The 22,506-nt window shown below is 41.5% G+C and overlaps 1 protein-coding gene across 1 annotated transcript in view; it reads left to right on the forward strand.

Moving 5' to 3' along the window:
- The window catches only part of Ccdc171 (coiled-coil domain containing 171), a 338,028-nt gene that overhangs the window by 21,430 nt on the left and 294,092 nt on the right, over positions 1 to 22,506 (forward strand). The window contains exons 5-7 of the mRNA XM_052176698.1: positions 790 to 980; positions 3,781 to 3,912; positions 21,885 to 22,031. Coding sequence (XP_052032658.1) covers positions 790 to 980; positions 3,781 to 3,912; positions 21,885 to 22,031 — 470 coding nt within the window. The remainder of the gene's footprint in view (positions 1 to 789; positions 981 to 3,780; positions 3,913 to 21,884; positions 22,032 to 22,506) is intronic.

The raw sequence follows: 22,506 nt of genomic DNA on the forward strand, positions 1-22,506 counted from the left end.
AAAGAAGTGGCTTGAGTGCCATTTGTGTGTGTGTGTGTGTGTGTGTGTATGTGCGTGTGTGTATGTGCATGTGCGCGCGCGTGCGAGTGCGCCTGTCTGTCTGTGTGATGGGATGCATGGAGGAGGTCAGAAAATAACCCTTTCAAAGTTAGTTCTTCCATTGTAGAATCTGGGAATAAATAAAACTCAGGTTATCAGGCTTCTGAGGCTACTGATTTGACTCACTGAGCTAGCTATTTGCTGGCAAGGATTTATTTACTTATGTAGATATATATGTCTTTTTCTTTTTTCTTTTTCTTTTTTTTCTTTTCTTTTCTTTTTTGGGAGACAGGGTTTCTCTGCGTAGCTTTGGCTATCCTGTCCTGGAACTCCCTCGGTAAGCCATGCTGGCAACTCTGTGATCTGTCTTCATCTGCCTCCAGAGTGCTGGGATTACAGGTGTGCACTGCCACTCTGGTCCAGATTTGTTTTATTGAACAGAGGAAAAAGTTAGCACTAGGTGCAGCTGATAGTGGAGGTGTACCTGAGCTCGGCACGCCTTCAGGAATATGCCATTTTGGCTCATAGCAAATCACGTCCATTTAAGGGAAGAAAGAGATTGAAAATCAGCAGTGTAGTACAGGCACAGCGAATTTTCCTAGAGGTTTCCTAAAGGAGAACGTTTAATATTTTATCCTAAAGATCATGTTGTAAATAAAGTCAGCCCCATTGGTTAGGTTCTTAGACACTTAATGAATTAATTTGTGGTTATAAATAAATATGTTAAGTATTCTATCATATTTTTAATAGCTCAGAATTCAGAACTTCAAGGAAAGACAAATGAGATTGAGAAAACATTTCAGACTTCCCAAGAGAAATGGAGAGAAGAATGCAGGAGATTTGAACATGATTTGGAGGAACGAGACAATATAATTCAAAATTGCAATCAAGAATATGAGTTACTTATGCAAGAAAAAAACAGGCTACAAAAAATTCTACAGGTAAAATACTGAGTGAATGTTTCTTCATATAATATCCATTGAGATGGATAGTACATCAAACTACCCTTGGCCTTCCTCCCTCCCCCTCTCCCTCCCTCCCTTTCGAGGCATTTTTCCATATCTGCTGTGTTGTGGTTCAGCAGCGCTCTTTAGTTTGTGGAAAGCATTTGAGATCTCCAGTCTCCGTTAAGAGTCCTTACCTTGACTGGCTGAGGCCTTAGACTTCATCCCCAGCACCACAAATAAATGGAAGAAAACCAACAAAAACCAAACAAACAAAAGGCAAAAACAATATCCAAAAAGAAAGCAACAACTACTCTAGATACACTTGAAATTAAGACCCATATTCCTTTTGTTCTAGCAACATTAAAATGTGGAATTTAAAAAGTGTTGTTCTAGATTTCAGTTTGAATATGAAATAATACAGAAAATTATGTTTTATAATGATGAATTGTGAAGTGAAAAACATTTAAATTTTACTCCGGCTATTATGTTGTATATTCTCTTCCCCCCCCTTCCTTCCTTCCTTCCTTCCTTCCTTCCTTCCTTCCTTCCTTCCTTCCTAAGATTTATTTATTTATTATGTGTTCCACATTTTGCCTGCATTTATGCCTATAGGCCAGAAGAGGGCATCCGATCTCATTATAGATGGCTATGAGTCACCTTGTGGTTGTTGGGAATTGAATTCAGGACCCCTGGAAGAGCAGCCAGTGCTCTTACCCTCTGAGCTGTCTCTCCAGCCCCTATTTGGTTTTTTTGAACAGGGATTCTCTTTGTAGCCCTGGCAGTCCTGGAATTTCTCTGCAGACCTGGCTGGCCTTGAACTCAGAGATCTGTCTGCTTCTGCCTTTTGAATGTGGGATTAAAGGTGTATGTCACAGCTGCCCAGTTATAATAGTTTATTTTTTTTTAAAAAGGAAAAGAAAAATGTAAAAATGGTCCATATTTACCTTAAGTATGCATTATTTTTCTATATTACTGTATCCTTTCATGGTCTAAGGGACTTGACCTGACTGGGGACGCAAGGGAATGAAGGAAGGACAGACGAAGGGTCATAGAAGAGCTGGTGTTGGGTGTCCGGGCTCTCTGAGGAAGAAGCCTCAATGTCTGGAAGCTTATCACGTTTCTTATTACAGTTAAACAGTGGGGCAGCTTACTACATACAGCTAGATCAGGAGGCGGGGCTGTGCTGTACAGCTGAACAAGGAGGCAGGGACGGTCTCCATAGGGAGCAGTCTTCAGGAGGCTATCGTGGACTTTCTGCACACACTGTCCACATTGGCACTTGGGCCCCAGGAAGGCTTCACCTTTCTTCTGAGCCTCACCTGGGAAGGCTCGGCCACGCCCACAGGACTGAGGCATTGGTCCTGACATGGCTGCGCCCACGTCAGACAACACATGTCCATTTACTTTACTTGCACCCTATACTGCATCTTCACTAAAATAGGATTTTACCAAAATATTCAGTACATGTGAAAGTTTTGTCATAAACGTCCCCAGATCTGCTTTCTCCCTGTCAGTTATCCTGGCCCGTGTGTTGGTTACCCACGTTGCTCTGCCCTGGTACATGGATGGTGGATGCGCAGGTATGGTTAGTCTCTTAAGTCCTTGAGTGGACGTGTGTCACTCTGCCTGGATCAAATGTGACACCAGGAGAAAGAAGGGTGATGGTGGAAGCCTTCCTTACATCGATTAGCCTACACCTCCAGGCATGAAATCTTGGTATGGTCTTGTCAGCTACTTAGGATGTCTCTGCTGTGAGTTAGGTTGTTGTCTGAGCATCCCTGCACTGTGATCCTCAGAGGGGTCTGCATTGAACTGAGTCACTTTTTGGTCCTGGAGGTAGGGGAAGCCTCAGGCTGCAGAGGCTTTTTGCTGCTGAGAGTTGTGCGGGTAATATCTGTAAATCAGATCTATGCGGTTAGATCCCCCACTCCCTCACATGGACCCCCATGATAATGAAGACGTCATTTAAAACCTGTAGGCTAGAAAACTGATCTGCAGGGAACCTGGACTAAGGTTCTGAACCTATATTAATTAGATCTTATAAATTTGGTGTACTTAGGAAAATTAAAAAGAAAAGCCTTTGAAACTATTCTTTGACTGTAGAACTAAAATTTTGTTATAGTCTGAACTGAATATTTGTTTTTTCAAAGTTATAACATTTAGGAATTTTCTTATTCTGATTTATTGAACAATAGTCTTTCTTTTCTTTTCGAACTACCTTTTTTCTTGGCCAGGTTTGCATATATATTTTAGAGATAATACTGTTTACTCCTAGGTAAAGATGCCCATATTAACTGGAATTTATTTTTGTTTCTTTCATTTTGTCCCAACCTCTGATGTTAAATTACACAGATTTATATTCTGACAATCAGCATAGTACTTTTAATATTTTAAATGTGATTTATTAAGATTTATATTCTGACAATCAACATAGTACTTTTAATATTTTAAATGTGAATTATTAATTTTTTTGAGACAGAATTTCATGTGTTCTTGGCTGTCTTTGAACTCTCAAGTATAGACAAGGCTGACTATGAACTTCTGATTATTCTGCCTCCACCTTCCAAATCGAGAGATGATGGTGTTACACCTGGCTGGGCATTGGATCCAGGGCTTGAAGCATGCTAAGCACCTACTAGTAACTATATCCCCAGGCCCAAGATTGTAACATAGAGAAAGAGTTTTTAACAGTCTTTTGGAAGGGAGAGCCCCTTTGTGCAGTTAAAGTAGGGTTAAGAGATAAAAGGTAAGCTTTGTTGATGTAATAGTAAAGCAAGATTTTATTTACGTAAAGGAAGCACGGGAACAGCATGAGCAAGAGAAGACTGAGATGGAGTCTCATGTCAGGGAGACGGCACTGGACGAGTTTAGATTACAAGCAGAGCAGTGGGAAGCAGAACGAAGCGAGTTACAGCTTATAGTACAGGTATTTCAAAATAATTCGGTTTCTAAATATGCTTCTTGATGCTTAGGATATTCAAATTTTAGTAAGATAATCTACTCGCTCACTCAATGTGAGAAACAGTCCCACATCTTTGCTTTCTGGAAGGCCATGTTTCACTGGCAATAACATGACAGTAGGGTAGCTGTTGTAAATAGATACATTTAATATTGCAGCTGGATGGCTTCATTGTATAGTGTATTTGATAGAGATTTTTATGTATTTATTTTTGAGACAGGGTCTCATGTAGACCAGGCTGGACTCAGAGTTGCTGCATATCTCCTGCTGTCCCTGAACTACTCCTGATTCTCCTGCCTCTCCCTTTAGGGAGCTGAGATTATCGGCATGAGCCAGCGTGCTTACCTACAGCATGTGATTTTCATTAACGTTTATTGGGATACATTAATTATACATAATAATGGGTCTGTTACTGTGACATTTTTATCCGTGTATACAGTGTGCTTTGATCATATTCACGTCATTACCTTTTCTTCTTCCCGACATGCTCCTTCCACTTTAGCGCCTTCCTTGGGGCTGACCTACAGTATTTACATATGGCTGCCCACAGGAGTGTGGATGGGGGATTAGTGCAGGAGCTCGGGCAGCTCAGCAGAGGCTTTACCACAGAGGATGATGTCTCTCCTTCCCCTAGAAACATGAACTGCCTTAGATGCTTAGAGAAGGGTGGGGCCACATGAGGGCCTCCACTAACTGCCTACAGATCCTTCGGGATGGCTGTGGCCTCTCATGGCAGTGTGTTGACAGGTTGAGTCTTGTATGAGCGATGGACAGTGCTGAGAGCTGAGAATGTAAATAAGGCCGCGGCCGCCCGAGGACAGCCCACAGCAGCCCACAATCCACCGGCTCTTGCATCCCTTCCCTTCTCATGCCCAACCATGGAGTGACTGATCTAGGTGTCGCGCTTAGGGCTGAGCAGGTACAGTAGTCACATGTTCTTTTTCTTTCGAAGGACCTCTTTCTTTCTTTCTTTCTTTCTTTCTTTCTTTCTTTCTTTCTTTCTTTCTTTCTTTCTTTCTTTCTTTCTTTCTTTCTTTCTTCCTTCCTTCCTTCCTTCCTTCCTTCCTTCCTTCCTTCCTTCCTTCCTTCCTTCCTTTCGTGTATGTGTACTTGCCTGCTTGTATTGCATGTGCACTGTGTGTGTGTCTAGTGACTGTGGAGGCCAGGTCTGGATCTGGTACTGGATCCCCTGGCACTGACAGATGTAAGCCACTGCTACTCTGTGGATGCTAGGAACTGAACCTGGGTTCTCTGGAACAGCAGCTGGTGCTCTTAATCTGGGCCATTTCTCTAGCACCTAGAGTCAGTTATTCTTTACACTTTGACTAGTTATCATAATCTATAGAAACTCTTAACTACTGCAAAAAGATGCTTTTCTGCCTAAAGCTATTTGCAGCATTAATCTGTGGGCATAAATGTAAATATTTAGGTTTTTGTTTTGTTTTGAGACCATGTCTTGCTATGTATGTAGCTCTGGCTATCCTGGAACTCCCTGTGTAGACCAGGCCTGCCTCTGCCTCCTCAGTGCTGGGATTAATGGTGTGCACTACTGCTACACTCAGCTGTACACATACATATTTAGAAGGTAACATTCTTTTTAATTATTAAAACTTCATTGTAGCCGGGCGGTGGTGACGCACACCTTTAATCCCAGCACTTGGGAGGCAGAGGCAGGCGGATTTCTGAGTTTGAGGCCAGCCTGGTCTACAGAGTGAGTTGCAGGACAGTCAGGGCTACACAGAGAAACCCTGTCTCGAAAAAACCAAAAACCAACCAACCAACCAACCAACCAAACAAACAAAACCTTTATTGTAAAGAACTTGCAAATACAAAAATACCCCTCATTAAGATAAGCTATACCCACAGCTTATATACCTCAATAAACTTATATATAGTTAGAATAGCTATTCTCAAGTTGTGCTGTTTCGTAGTAGATTTTACATTTTCGCTGTCAATTATGTTTTTACACACTTTTACACACATGTGCAAACAAACCCACAACACCTTGAGATATTTATGATAGAGTTAAACTAGAAAATAATTAGCTGTATAAAGGCATCCTTTATAGAAGGTGACTTGACAAGCACATCACGCGCTTTTGACCACTCAGCAGCTGTATTTTCCACACTAGTACCTTTGCCCTTTCTGGCTGTGGTCTTTTAGTAATTTTCAAATACCGGATGTGAATTCTTTTCTGTGGAACAGGCCTCAAATATAATCAGAGAGTGGTTGGTACCCTCATCGAAGGTCATGCTGCTGTTGCACCAATGGGCATATTTTGCCTGGCAACTTGGTTGTATAATATGTAAGGTCCACATCTGAGTAAGACTACTGTTGATACTTCTTGCCCAGAGGTTTAAAGTGGGACTGTTTGGCACTATGTACAGTGGCCAGCAGGGAGGAAGCTTCTAACTCAGCTTTAACCTGGTTTCTCTATAACCTGCACAGCAGGTGATTTCTTCAGCAATAGTTGTCTTATTATGCTACCTTAGGGTCTTTATTGCTGCAGTGAACCACCATGCCCAGAAGGCAAGCTAGGGAGGAAAGTGTTTATTTGGCTTACATTAGTTCATCATTGAAGGAAACCAGGACAGGAACTCAAACAGGGCAGGAACCTGGAGGCAGGACCTGATGCAGAGGCCATGGAGGGGTGCTCCCTACTGGCTTGCTCTCAGAGGCTCAAGAGCCTGCCTTTTTTTTATAGAACCCAGAGCTATGAGCCCAGGGATGGCATTATAAGGAAGGCTGGGCCTTCCCTTATCAATCACTAGTTAAGAAAATGCCCTACAGGCTTGTAGGCCGCCCGGTCTTATGGAGGTATTTTCCTCAGTCCAGATTCTCTTCTCTCTGATAGCAATAGTTTGTGTCAAGTTGACAGAAAACTATCCAGTACACATGTAGTTCTGGCAAGCAACCGACAGTAATGGCAAGAGCCAGTATTGTTTTGGGAACTTCAGAAGCCTCCCTGACCAACAACGAGGGAGGTAACCAACCCCTGGATCTACAGTTTTCATTTAATAATGTTATGGCTTTTTAGGAATGATGCCTTCATTCAGCATCCCTCCTCCATTTAAGGACTAGTTTGCAGTTGGTCTACACAGTAGCAGGTTCTTTTCTACCTTTGCATACACGTTTAGGTTGGCTGACCCTCCCTTCCCCCATGTCCCAAAGCCTTCCTTCCCACTGTCATGTCACATGTGTTCTGCATTTCCCTCCCGCCTCCCTCCTCTCATGTTTTTTTTCTGGTTTCTGGCCCTCTATATACACTCCTACATGTCTAAAAATCAGAAGCTAAGATCTGCATGTGAGAGAACATCATTGTTTGTCTTTCTAAGCACAGGTTACCTGAATTAATATAGCATCCGTCCCATCCATTTTCCTCCCATTTTCTAATCTCATCGTTCTTAACTGCCGAGTAACATTTGATGGTGTATATATATGTGCCACAGTCTTGTTATCTCATCATCAGTCGGTGGTGTCTACGTCCTTGCTGTTGTGAACAGAGTGGCGGTGGATATGGATGTGCAAGTATCTGCGGTAGGAGATGGGCCCCTTCGAGTATTTGTTCAGGACTGCTAAGTTTTCAGAGAAGCCTCCATGGTGATTTCCATAGTGGTTACACAAGGTTACACTGCCACCATCAGCTGTGAATAGGGCTTTCCCTTTTCCACAGATTGAAGGCCATCATTTGGTCATCTCTTGATGATGGCTGTTATGACTGAGGTGACGTGGTGTCTTCAAAGTACTTTAAATTTTTATTTACATAATTGCTAAAGATGTTAATCATTTTACAAATATTATTTATGGGGCTAGAGAGATGGCTCAGAGGTTAGGAGCACTGTCCACTCTTGCAGAGGACCCAGGTTCAATTCCCAGTACCCACATGGTGGCTCATAACCGCCTATAACTCCAGTTCCAGGGAATCTGCTCTCTTCATGGCGCCAGGCATGCATGCAGTACATAGACAGACACCCACAGTGTTGTAAAATAGATACTTCTTAAACATCGGAAAACAAATATTGTCCATTTGTATTTCTTCTTTTGAGAATTCTGTTCGGTTCCCTAGCCCGTTGTTTGATGGGGTTGTGTTCTTTGTTAGTGTTGAGGCTTTTATTAATTCTAAATATTACTCCTCTGTCAGATGTATAGGTGGTCAGTGTTTTCTCTCATTCTTTAGATGACCTCTTCACACATCCAACTGTTCCTTTGCTGTACAGGTCTTGAGATCTATCTGTCAACATTGTCTTTATTTCATTAGTGACTGGAGTCCTTTCGGAGAGTTCTCACATACCTATTTCCAGACTGTTTCCTCCTAGCAGTTTCAGAGTTTCAGGTGTTAAGTAAGGTCTTTGAACTTGTTAGAGTTGATTTTGTGCAGATTGAGAGATGAGGATCTAGTTTTATTTTTCTGTGTGTAGATACACAGCTTTCTCAGTAACTTTTGTTAATGAAGAGGTCTTCTCCAGTGAATATTTGAAGCAACTTTGTCAAAATCAGGTGTCTGTGACTGTGAAGATCTCCATTCTGTTCCTTGAGGTTCGTGCCTGTTTTTGTGTTTTACCATGCTATTTTTGTTACTATCACTCCATCACATAGCTTCAAGTTAATTTTGGTGATACTTCCAGCCTTATTTTTCACCCCTTACAATTGCTTTGGCTAATTAAGGTCTTTTGTATGTTCAAATCAATTGTAAAATCATTTTTTATATTTCTGTGATGAATGGTGTTGGGATTCTGATAGAGATTGAGTTGAGTCCGTAGATTTCTTTTGATAGTATTACAATATTTATTCTTTGAACATATGAGAACTGGAGGTATTTCTTGTGTATTTTTAAATTTTATTTTATTTTATTTTTAAAAAGAATTTAAATGTTACTTACATGGGTGTTGTACCTCTATGTACATCTGTGGGAGGGTGTCATATCCCCTGGAACTGGAGTTACAGTTGTGAACTGCCATGCAGATGCTGGGATTTGAACCTGGGTCCTTTGGAAGAGTAGTCAGTGCTTTTAACCCCTGAGCCATCTCTCTGGTCCTAAATTTTATATTTTAAGGTTTTCATTAGAGAAGTCTTTCACTTTCATTGGTAGGCTTATGCCCCCCCCCTCTGTTTCTCTGTCTATCTCTGTCTCCCCTTCCCTCCCTTTCCCCTCCCCTCCCTTCTCTTCCCCTTCCTTCCCCTCCCCTCCCTTCCCCTCTTCTCCTCCCCCCCCCTTTCTTTCAGACAGGGTTTCTCTGTGTAGCTGCAGCTGTCCTGGAACTTGCCCTGTTCAAGGCCAGGCTTGTGTCAGAGATCTGCCCACCCCTGCCTCCCATGTACTGGGGTTAAAGGTGTGCACTGCAACTAGCTTGCATATTTCCATTTTTTATTTTGGTAGTTGTGAATGGGATTGTTTCCCTAATTTCTTGTTTTTTTATTACACTTATTTATTTAATGAGTGTGTATATGTGTGAATTTGTGCAGATCAAAGTATGATTTTTCCTTCTGCTACCATGTAGGTGCTAGGGATTAAACTTAGGTTATAAGACTTGTCTGCAAGCACCTCTATCTGCCAAACCATCTTCCTGGACCGTTCTCTTTAGCATGTTCCTTATTGATTAGCCATGTAGAAAGGCTACATTTGTGTGTGTGTTTGTGTGTGTGTGTGTGTATTTGTGTTAATTTTGTAACCTGATACTTGGCTAAATGTATTTATCAGTTCTAAGAGTTTTTAGGTGGAGTCTTTTTGTTTTGTTGTTTTCAGGACACTGTGTAGTTATTGCGGGTCTGTAATTTTATATGTGGGATCAGGCTATTGTTGAACCCTCAGAGATAACTCAATCATTGATTCCAGATTCTGGAATTGAAGGCTTATAGTCTTTATGATATAAACTACAAACAAGGACACTGTGACTTCTTCCTATCCTAATTGTACCCCTTAATTGCTTTTCTTCTATTTATGAAGCTAAACTTGTAGTAATGTTTCAAATAAAATTATTGGAACTAGAACCCTTGTTCTTAATTTTAGTGGAAATGCTTTGGGTTTTTCTTTCTTTCTTTCTTCCTTTCTTTCTTATTATCATTAATCTTTTTTTTTTTTTTTACAGCCCGGTTGTTATCCCCTCCCGTCTTACCCTCCAACAGTTCCTCATGCTATTCCTCCCCAGTCCCCAAGTCTCCAGGAGGATGTTACCACACCCCCACACCTCACCAGGCTTCCCCATTCCCTGGGGCCTCAAGTCTCCCAAAGGTTAGGTCTATCTTCTCTCACTGAGGCCAGATCAGGCAGTCCTCTGCTGTATATATGTCAGGGGCATCGGACCAGCTAGTGTATTCTGCCTGGTTGGTGACTCAGTGTCTGAGAGATCTCAGGGGTCCGAGTTAGGTGAAGACTGCTGGTCTTCCTATGGGGTCGCCCTCCTCCTCCTTGAACTCATGGGCACAGGATTTCCTAAACAGAACTCCAATGGCTCAGGCTCTAAGATCAAGAATTGATAAATGGGTCTTTATGAGACTGAAAAGCTTTTGTAAGGCAAAGGACATAGTCAGTAGGGCAAATTGGCAACATACAGATTAGGAAAAAGAATCTTCACTAACTCCACATCTGATGGAAGGCTAATATCCAAAATATATAAAAAACACAAGAAGCTAACTTCCTAAAAACCAAACAACCCAATTAAAAAAAATGGGGTATAGAATTAAACAGAATTCACTACAAAGGAATCCAATGGCTGAGAAGCACGTAAAGAAATGTTCAAAGTCCTTAGTGATCCAGGAAATGTAAATTAAAATGACCCTGAGATTCCACCTTACACCAATCAGAATGGCTAAGATCAAAACCTCAGGTGACACCACATGCTGTTGAGAATTCAGAGAAAGAGGAACACTCCTCCATTGCTGGTTAGATTGCAAACTGGTGCAATCAACTCTGGAAATCAATCTGGAGGTTTCTAAAAAAATTGGAAATAGATCTACCTGAAGACCCAGCTTTGTTACTCCTGGGCATATACAGATGCCCCACCATGCCACAGGGGCACACGTTCTACTATGTTCATAGTGGCCTTATTTGTGATAGCTGTGAGCTGGAAACAACCCAGATGTCCCTCACAGAAGAATGGATACAGAAAATGTGGTTCACTTACACAATGGAATACTGCTCAGCTATTAAGAATGAGGAAATCCTGAGTTTTGCAGGCAAATGGATGGAACTAGAAAATCCCATCCTGAGTGAGGTAACTCAGACTCAGAATGACATGCATGGTATGTACTCACTAATAAGTGGATATAGCCAAACAAGCACAGAATACCCCAGATACAATCCACAGAACTTTGTAAAGGTTACCAAGCCATAGGGCCCAAGTGAGGATGCTTTAGTCCCACAAGGGAGGGAGAAGAAACAAGGGGATAGAGGGAAGGAGGGAACTGAGTGGATTTTTCTTGTTTTTTTTTTTTTTTTTTTGATTTTTCTTGATGTAGTATAATGTTAGCAAAAGGTTTGTCATATATAGTTTTTATTATATTGAGATATATTCCTTTTATCTCCAGTTCCTTTAGATCTTGTTAAACAAAAGTTTTTAACATTTGTGTGTGTGTGTGTGTGTGTGTGTCAAGTCTCTGTACTTCACGGATTCTCAGATCACACTTGGATCACTGCACTTGGTGGCAAGTACTTGGGAGGCCATTTCACTGGCCCACTTGGGTGCTTTTATCATAAAGAGATGCCGTATATTGTCAAACACCATTTTTGCTTCCATTAAGATTCCATGTGATTTCTGTCTTTGAGCCCATTTGGGTAATACAATACAATATGGTGTATTACATTCATTGATTTGTGTGTGGGATTTTATGTGGCCTGAGCTTCACAAGTCTTGTGTGCGTCACGATAACTACTGTGAGTGTCTGTGTTCATGTGTCCTGTGTCTGGAAAATGCTTTTTTCTTGTAGTCACAGTCTCTGGCTTTTACAGTCTTTCCTCATCCTCTTTTCCTGTGATCCTGAGCCTTTGGAGGTACCTGCCTATCCGTGTTCGTTGCTGCTCTATTCACAATGTGCATGAAATGGAAACACCCTATATGTTCTTCAACTGATGAATGAATAGTGAATGTGAGGTATACTTACACAATGGACTATTATTCAGCTACTAGGAGAAATGAAACCTGTGGGCAACTGGAGCATGAAATGGTCATCGTGAGTGAGGTAGCCCAGACCTCAAGACAAACTCCACATCTTCTTTCAGTGCTGGATGCGGTGACTCCTCAGATGTGTACTTTTCATCTGGAAACACACAGAGCTCAGGAAATGAGTAAAGGTCCATGGAGAGAGGCTTGCAGGGAGCCGGAGAGAGACTGCTGTGCTGTGAAGGGCTGATGGAGATTGATGATGGGGATGTGAGGTGGCGCAGGGGTTAAGAGCCCTGGCACTTTTACAGAGGACCTGGGTTCAATTCCCAGCATCTACATGGTGATTCACAACTGTCTGTAACTCCAATGAAATGAAATGCAGTGCTCTTTTCTGGCTTTGGAAGACACTGAATGCATATGGTGAACAGACAGAACACCTATATACAGATATGTAAACAAAATCCCCCAAAAATGTATGGGAGATGAATGGAACAGAAGAGTTGCTAATGCAACTCTTAGGGAAGGGAGGGCAGGAAAGGAGGGAATGCAAGGTAGATAATCACACTAAAGACCCTTCAAAAAGCTACATGGAGACCCACGACTGTCGAAGCTTCCTAAAACATGTATGCACATATATGAAAAGTAAACCTTGAGTTACAGTGTAACAGGGTAGTCCTGCTGGACACCACATGATAACACAAGCCCTGAGCCAGGATGGGTTACCTTTTTGGAGTTGTTGGCCATTAATGTTCCCATAATCCCTCGTAGGCCCTCAAACATCACTGGCTGTTGCCATTGCTGTTGGTTACCCTTCAGAACTTGACAGGGAGGCCCTATTGATGAAGACATCACATATCTGAGCCATTGGACATGGAGAAATCACTCACCCCCACCACTAGCTCCCATAGTTCTGGAAGGTGCTAGACATCTTACCAGAGGAGAAAAACGTTACCCAGCTGTGAACCCCATGAGCCACATTAGGAAACGGCTTGGTCTTGAACTCACGATCCTCCTGTCTCCACCTTCATTAGCAAATTTTACCAGCATGCACCTGGTTTACAGAGAGATGTTCCAGGACAGCCAGGACCCTGTTTCGAAAAACAAAAATAGACAAACAAAAGGCCTGGCAAACATGAAGACATGCCCCTGATGCTTGCAGCCACTATTATACCAAGGGGCATGTTATGACACAGTATAGCATTTATTTATTTATTGATAGATTTTAATCCTCCCCCCAGGACTCCTTATGCCTCTGTAAAGTAGCGTGTCTTGCTTTTTAAATTTATTTTCAGTTATGGGGGAGGACGGGCATCTGCAGCGGCCTGAAGCGTGGGATCCTCTGGAGCTGGAGTTACGGGTGGTTGTGCACCTCTTGATGTAGGAGCTGGGAACTGAGCTTGAGTCCTCTGGAAGAGCAGTGCATGGTCTTCTCAGCTGAGCTGTTCCTTCAGCATCTCACTGTGCAGTTTACACTATAGGAACACACTGTTAGTTATTTTTCTCATCCTGGTTCTTTGAGGAGACAACCTTATATCAGATTAGTGTTATAGCTAGCCAAACTGATGTGTTTTCTAAGCTAGAAAGAACATATTTCCTTGAAACTTTTCTAAATATACTTCTATAAGTATAATTAAAATTCCTTAGGGCTGGAACTATAGTTTGGAGTCTGAGAAATGTTGTTTACATAAGTATATATAAAGAATTAATAGTTTTCGGTATGTAGAAAGAAAACAAGATTATTTTCTAACAGCACAATGTGATTTTCTGTGACATTGTTAGTTAAAAAACAAGTGGCTTTAGAAAACATTTTAAGTTCAATACTTCCCTCTAGTGGACAGAAGAAAGAACTCCTCCAGTTTTTACTGTGAATTTCATTTCACAGGTCAGCCTTATTTTTTTCTATTGTAAGAACTGAGGCTGTTTTTTGTTTGGCTAGAAGATAAATTCTGTGACAAAAATTAAAGTTAAATATATTTTAGTGGTGGCAAATTAGTCTGTATCTTATAACACATCCCATACTTAGATTACGTTAGCAGAGCCATACATACCTAAAGTTATAAAATAAAATTTAATAAATAAAATAATAAAATGAAACATAACACACTTCATACATTCTAGTATGTAAAATAATAAAAATAAAATTTTATAAATAAAATAATAAAATTCCTAAAATAATAAAATAAAATTAAAAATTAATACCTAAGATACACAGCCAGTACCAGTGATGTAACTGACAACCACCATGTACTTCGTCTCAGTGCATAGAATTCTCAGTTTTGATTAAAAAGCACAGTACACTTTATACTATCGAGGACCATTTTATTCTGTGTATGTACTATAATTAAGTTAATCTTCACCTTACTGAGAATTAAGGTCTTTCCCCCCAAGTTTAAGTCATTATGGTGATTCCATGTATGAAACATTGTAGGCATGTGTTTAGGACATATGACATTATTGACACTTTTGTGTAGCTGTTTCCTCTGAATGACGAAGGCATGGAGTTCAAGGCTCAGGAAATGACAGGGCGCTAAAGAACCTTCTCACAGTCTTGGAGGCAGTAAGCAGTTGCTGAGGAAGAGCAGCTGCCTGTAGGGTGAGCAGGGAGCTTCAGAGATGCTCTTGTGAGCTGTTACCAAGCTGCTGCCTGGAGGTCATCCGTGCTCCTGTATGTAGCCCCGGTACCTAGTTCTCAAGCTGGGCGTGTGTGGAATCGTTTTTTTTTTTTTTTTTTTTTTTTTTTTTTTGTCTGTTCAATGCCCTATTAGCATACTCACTTTCCCAGGAATAGTCACTCAGCAGATGTGGGAAAAATTATAGGTTCAGTGAAATACTTGCTAAAAGAGCAGTGCTGGAGCCTGGCGTGGTGCTGCATGGTTATAATCCCAGCAGGGCCTCCTCACCATGGTAGGGTCAGGAGCCCAAGGCCCTGTCTCAAAAACCAGAAATGACTATTTGAGAAGAGAAATTCAATGCTTACATGGCTGATAGAAGCCAAGTGCATGTTTAAGGTAGACAGAACCCCCCTGCACTCACTGCACTGGTACAGAGGGCAGGCAGTTTCTGACTATAGTGCTCAGTATGTCTGCAGTGCGTTTGTAAGGTTTGATAGACACAGTTTTCCCTGTTCCATTTTCCTGGGAATCTCTCCTATGTTGGATTTCTACTTAATTTTTTTTCCTGTGTCTTTTTTTTCCTTTTTTCTTACTCGGTGGAGTATGTCTTCTGGTTTCATAGTAAGTTGTAAAGTAAATTATTTCTACCCATGAACAGCTACTAAGCCTTTATAGGTCTCATGCCTGCTTCAAGTTTTTGCTGGTTATTTTTTATGGTTTGAACACAGCTTGTCTCCCTTGTAAGTAAAGTTTCTATTGCTGTGATAAAACACTGTGACCAAGGCAACTTATGGAAGGAAGGATTTGTTGTGAGCTCATGGGTCTAGAAGTATAAGAGCAGATGGACATCATGGCTCAGAAGAGTGGCGGCAGGAACAGATGAGAGCTCACATCTTTAACTACAACAGGAAACAGAGAGAACACATTGGCTACAGCACATGGCGTGCTGTAATGGAGGAGAATGGCCCTCATGGGCTTGTGTGTTTGAATACTTGGTCTCCAGTTGGAACTGTTTGAGAAGGAATTAGGAAGGGTGACCTTGTGGGACACTGTGTGACACTGAGGATTTCAAAGCCCAAATAAATGCTTTTGTTTATAAGTTTCCCTGGTCATGTTTTTTTTTTTTGTCGTGGCAAAAGAAGAGTAAGCAATAAACATAACTTTTGAAACCTCAAAGACCACCCCAAGTACATACTTTCTCCATCAAGGCCGCACCTTCTGAATCTACTCAGTGTCATCAGCTGGGGACCAAGTATTCAGATGCTTAAGAATGTGGGGAATATCTTATTTAAACCACCACATTCTGATCCCTGGCCTCACTGTGTCATGGCCATATCATAATGAAAAAAATATGTTTAGTCCAACCATGACAGTTCCCCGAGTCTTTTACAGCCTCAACTGTTCTAAAGTCGAAATTCGAGTCTCTTCTGAGACTCCAGTCAATTTAAAAGCTATAATCCTCTGTAAAAATAAAAGAGAAAGCTACATACTTCCAAGCTGTAGTGGTATAGAATATATATGACTACTCCAAAAAGAAGAAATGAGGACAAAAGAAAAGTAGAACTTTAAATTCTGTAGGTCCATGTCTGGTGTCACAGGCTTAGCTGGCTCTGCCTTCCACCTTTGCTGCCTGTAACCTAGTGTTTCCTCTTTGGCTGGTTCTCCTCTCTGTACGCAGCTCTCCTTCAGCTAGCTCATGGTCTGGACCTCTAACATCCTGAGGTTTCCAGTGAAACTCAGGATTCGTGTTCACAGCTTCACACAGTGATCTTTCAGGGCGTCCTGCCTGCTCTGGGACCTCATGCCACATTTTACCCGATCTCAGTGGCCTTCTGAAACGGGAGGAAGATTTCAGAACCCCTTAACTCCTATTCCTCTATGACTCTAAAGCCATCACCATGTGGATCAGACCCTCAGGTTCAGCTGTTAGCCTGGGATTGTGTTGCCCATCATTGAATCAGTTTTGTAGCAGCTTTTGTTGTTTGTTTTTAGTATAAGAAAACTTCTTTGCATTTTTCTTTCACAGGCAGGAAACTTATCTGGGTGGCATCTTCCCCATGGACATGCCTCTGCTCATTCCAGCGTAGAGTCTACTCCTCACAACCCCCGCAATGGCACCAAGCTGCTTAACAACCGGATTCTCTCTTTCAGCACAAGACTTAGCCATTACATTAAGCTTGCTAGTGTTCTTTTCCTCTCCAAACTACAGTTTGTATTTCTTTTTGTGCCACTTTCTCTCCTTTTCATTGTAAATCTGCAAAGAGTGATTACTCATAATCACGGGACAGAATCACTATTAGGATGTCTTGAAATTTCCAGCAAAGATATCTGCCTATTAATTTGAAAATGAAACAACAGGCAAATTCTTAGGACAAAGGCATATAGATAGTGGTTACTTCTCCCCCACCCACCAAGAAAAAAAATCACAAGAATGACCTATAGCCCAATTGCTGGTATTGGTCGACTTTGAACCTGTCTGAGCTCAGCTCCATAGTCTGCATTGCTCTCAGCACGCTTTCAGGGCCCTACTAGACATCCCATTAAGCTGTTCTTACAGCACTCAAGTGACTTCTTATTATTCCAAGTCCCAGTCTTCCACATTCTTCCAAAAACCCCACATGGCCAGGTTCTTTACAGCAGGGAAGGCTGATCTCCTGGGACTAACTGCTGCCTTAATTTGGTTTCTATTGTTGTGACAAAACACCACGACTAAGGAAGGTAACTATCTTACAGAAGGAAGAGTTTATTTTGAGCTATGGTTCCATGGAGATAAGTCTATCTTCATGGCGGGGGGAGTGTGCAGGCAGGGTAGCAGGTACACCCGAGGGCTCATGTCTTCAATTGCAGGCGGGGAACAGAGAGAGCATACTGGAGACAACACAGGGCTTTTGAAGCCTTGGTGACATACTTCCTCCAGTGAGGCCACTCGTCCTAACCTACCCAAATAGCCCTACCGGCTGGAGAGCATAGTCAAGCACCTGAGCCTGTGAGAGACATTCTTGTTTTTTTTTAAATTTTTAAATTTATTTTCTATATTCTTCATTTACATTCCAAAAGCTTTCCCCTTTCCCAGTCCCCCTCCATATGTCCCATAAGTCCTCTTCTCTCCATCCATTCTCCTATCTTTCCCCCTCCCTATTCTCTGTCCTGGTACTCCCCTACAATGCTGGATCAAGCCTTTCCAGGATTAGGGCCCCCTTCTTCCTTCTTCATGGGAATCATTTGATAAGCTAATTGTATCTTCAGTATTCAGAGCTTCATGGCTAATTAATATCCACTTATCAATGATTGCATTCCATGTGTATTCTTTTGTGATTGCGTTACCTCACTTAGGATGATATTTTTCAGTTCCATCCATTTGCAAAAATTCATGAATTCATTGTTTTTAATTGCTGAATAGTACTCCATTGTGTATATATACCACATTTTCTGTATCCATTCCTCCATTGAGGGATATCTGGATTCTTTCCAGCTTCTGGCTATTATAAATAAGGCTGCTATGAACATAGTGGAGCATGTGTCCTTATTGCATGCTGGGGAATCCTTTGGGTATATGCCCAGGAGAGGTATAGCAGGGTCCTCCAGAAGTGTCATGTCCAGTTTTCTGAGGAACCACCAGACTGATTTCCATAGTGGTTGTACCATTTTACAATCCCACCAGCAGTGAAGGAGTGTTCCTCTTTCTCCACATCCTCGCCAACACCTGCTGTCTCCTGAGTTTTTAACCTTAGCCATTCTGACTGGTGTAAGGTGAAATCTCAGGGTTGTTTTGATCTGCATTTCCCTAATGACTAATGATGTTGAGCATTTCTTAAGGTGCTTCTCGGCTATCCGAATTTCTTCAGGCAAAAAATCTTTGTTTAGGTCTGTACCCCATTTTTTAATAGGATTATTTGGTTCCCTGGGGTCTAACTTCTTGAGTTCTTTGTATATATTGGATATTAGCCCTCTATTGGATGTAGGGTTGGTGAAGATCTTTTCCCAATTTGTTGGTTGCCGATTTGTCCTTTTGACAGTGTCCTTTGCCTTACAGAAACTTTGTAATTTTATGAGGTCCCATTTGTCAATTCTTGATCTTAGAGCATAAGCTATTGGTGTTCTATTCAGGAACTTTCCCCCTGTGCCTATGCCCTCAAGGGTTTTCCCCAGTTTCTTTTATATTAGTTTCAGTGTGTCTGGTTTTATGTGGAGGTGAGACATTCTTATGAAAACTTCTGTTTAAATCAAATCCAGGTACGTTCATGGCATAACACGGCAGAGCCAGATGACAATGTCGGGGCTCAGTTCTTTCCTTCCACCTTGATTAGGACCCTCCTGTATGTGCTGTGCCGCGTTCTCCAGGCTGGCTGGCTCTTGAACTGAGGATTTTCCTGTCTCCTCCTCTCTTCCCACCTTAGGAATGGGATTGCAGGTGTGTCACCACATCCTGCTTATTTTATTTTATTTTAGTTAAAAAAAAAAAAAAAAAAACCTGGGTCCTGGGAATGGCATCCAGGTCGTCAAGTTTGCATCAAGTGCTGAGCCATTTCCCTGGCCCCATTGGTAGCTTCCGGTGTAGTGTGTGCTATTGATAGCCCAAGTCCTTTGCTTTCTGTCCTGATTGATGACGTAAGTAAAGTACCTAATTGATTTTTCCTTCATTTAATATCTGGCTTAAATCATTATATCTGTTACTAAAGCAGGTCAGCTTTCTTTTCTCTAAATGGTAGTAAGGAGTTAATCCAGGAGTTAAAGAGAAGACCATGGGCACTAAAAAGATACAGAGCAGAGCAAACAAAAACTATGGGGGAAATTCGATTTCTAACAGACACGGACACAGATACACACACACACACACACACACACACACCAAACAACTCCCCACCCCAGGTCATATGACCCCTCTGAAGCTCATAACTCCTCAATAACAGAAAAAAAAACAAACTAGCAAACAAACAAAAAACAAACCCACATGACAAAATTGTTGAGGTACTAAAGAAAGAATTAAAAATCCTGCTTGGAAAAACAGTCAGCTGTGGGCGTGGTGTGGTGGTGCACGCCTTTGGTCCTAGGCACACTGGAGGATCTGGAGGCAGGAGGCAGCAGGTGAATCTCTGGGTGCAAAGTCAGAGTGAATGCCAGGACTCCAAGAGCTACACAGGAACCACAAAGAAAACAAAAAACCCCAAACAACAATAACAACAACAACAAACTTCAAAGAGAATTGAAGAAGCAGATGGGTGTGGTTAGAAGGTCAGCCGTGGATCTTGAAAGCAACATGGCTGAGAGTGCCACTGGAGAAGAGCTGAGTGAAGTAGTGGACATGAAACTGTGGTAAACCCATCATTTGGCACAATAAATGAATGCTAATAAAAGGCACCTAAAAGTGACTGGGTTAATATTCTCAGTGACTGCCTGAAGGAGTGAGACCAAGGTAGATGATGATGGGGTCTTACGCTTGTACAGTGCTCATGTTTTAAAACTTTTTACATATGAAGGCTACTTCTCAGACAGTTTTAATAGCAAATTATGAACTTGGATTACTGTGAGTTTTTTTTTTTTTTTTTTTTGGAGTGGCCAGGAATTCTTGGAGGTGTATGTATTTGTATGGAAAGTGGTGTTACAGGGAATGGCTTTGTCCCATGTAGTTACCTCCCATCTCCCTGGTAACCCTAGAAAAGGGAAGCTCAGAAAAAGAAAAGCTGTGCTTTCCCTAGGATTTAAAACCACACACGAGAAGGCGGAGATAGAGCGTTTTGTCGGGGCCTGGTAAGGGAAAATGCTCCTGGTCAGAAGCATGGACTACCTGTCTGATATGTTCCAAAGATCAGACCATTATGTACCATTTTCTCTTTCTTTAAGATGAAATATAGGTGGCCCTGTTGGTCACCTGGCTGGGAGACCACCCTACAGGACAGCTGATTCACTTGAAGACAGGCTGAGGAGATGGGAAAAGTAATTTGAGTTCTAACCGAGAAAAGCGTTCAAGTTGTTGTTCCGTTTCTTTAGGATAATGGACAAGGTGTACGAACGCATGCTTCCTTCCCCGACCTCTGCCATTTGTCATTGGATCTGTGAAGTCCCTCTTTTCCCTTCCAGCATGCAGCTGCCTGCAAGTCTACACTACTGAACGTGCTGGCTCTCTTGGGATGTAACTCAAAAGAAATGGCTTTTTTTTCCTTCTTCTGTATCTCTGTTTTCCCAGAGGCTGCTGAGTTTTAAGGCTTGCCTGCCATGCCATTTCCTCAGACTCTAATAAAATAGCCCCCGAGTTGCTTTTATTAAGGAGAATTAAAAAATCCAAAAAGGAAACCTAGATTTTCCCAGTTACAAACAATCAAACAATCAAGCAAAACATTGTTTTTGGTAGAGAATTGTGATTGAAATGTATATACCCAGATTCTGTTTTAAGTGGCCAGAGACTTGGAAGCCCCGATCCCCTCCCACCCTGTGATCGTCGTGTGTGCCCTTGTATGTCGGCGGGGGATGGGGAAGAGGGACCTTTTAAAGGCTTGAGGTGAGAATGATGATCATAGATTATTTTAGATTAGGTATTGTGGAAAATACCTATAATCAATCAATCAATCAATCTGTCATTCATCTATCTATCTATCTATCTATCTATCTATCTATCTATCTATCTATCTATCTGTGAATTTTGTTTTACATTCCAATCTAGACATGATTTTTAAGTTTAATTGGAAAAAGATATAAATCTATTTAAATAGAGAAGCTTCAGCTATTTTCTTTGAAAACCTTTTGAAACCTGAGGAGGAAATGAAACACAGCCATCTAGTGGTTCTGATGCTAAGAGCACTAGGCAACAGTTAGGTACTATGTGCTCACGTTAATGCCTCTCAAAGGTCTAGTAAGTGTTCAAGCTAATCAGCTCTTACCACACAAAGGGACATATTCTTCCTAAATCCTCACATATATTAATGACAGGATAAAGTGTATGTGACAGTTGAACGACAACGCTGTTGCACATACCCTCAGAGGTCATTTGAGCTAGTGCAATGTTCTAATGTCCCATACATAACATTAGTTACAGTGTTTATCAATCAGACTTACTAATTACAGAAGTCACATGTACATCCTGAGACAGTGTGAAGAAGATGTAACTGTCTCCTGCCTCTACAGGATAACCCACTGTTATAATTGGCCCAGATTTTACTCAGCGCTTTCTGTACAGTAACTCTTAGTTATCAATAGCTTACAAACTGCTGAATCAAAGTGAATTATTTTCTAGGAGCAAGATAGTGCTGTGCAAAATATGCAGAAGAAAGTGGAACAGTTAGAAGCAGAGCACATGGACTGCTCCGACCTTCTCCGGCGCCAGACGAGCGAGCTTGAGTTCAGCACCCAAAGGGAAGAGCGCCTGAGGAAAGAGTTTGAGGTATGGCTTACCAATCTATATAAAGCTGTGGGCATTCATGCAGTGACTTCAGACCAACGGACACTGGAAGTCAGGACCACTTATTAAGGAGAATTAAAAAATTCAAAAAGGAAACCTATCGATTGTATATTTGGCTTCTTTGAAAAACTTTATATCCCAATAAAGTATTTTTCATTTCCCTCTAAAATGTTCATTAAATTTTTACATTTATTTATTTACTTATTTGGGCTCTCTCTCTCTCTCTCTCTCTCTCTCTGTGTGTGTGTGTGTGTGTGAGAGAGAGAGAGAGAGAGAGAGAGAGTCAGAGGTCAACTTGGAGGGAGTTAGTTCTCTCTTTCCATCCATTGTGCTCTAGGGATCTGTCTGTCTATTCTGTCCATCCACCTATCTATCTATCTATCTATCTATCTATCTATCTATCTATCTATCTATCTATCTATCTATAGATACAGGATTTTATACTCTAAACCATGCT

This window comes from Apodemus sylvaticus, chromosome 3 (genome assembly GCF_947179515.1).
Source record: "Apodemus sylvaticus chromosome 3, mApoSyl1.1, whole genome shotgun sequence".
Taxonomy (NCBI): domain Eukaryota; kingdom Metazoa; phylum Chordata; class Mammalia; order Rodentia; family Muridae; genus Apodemus; species Apodemus sylvaticus.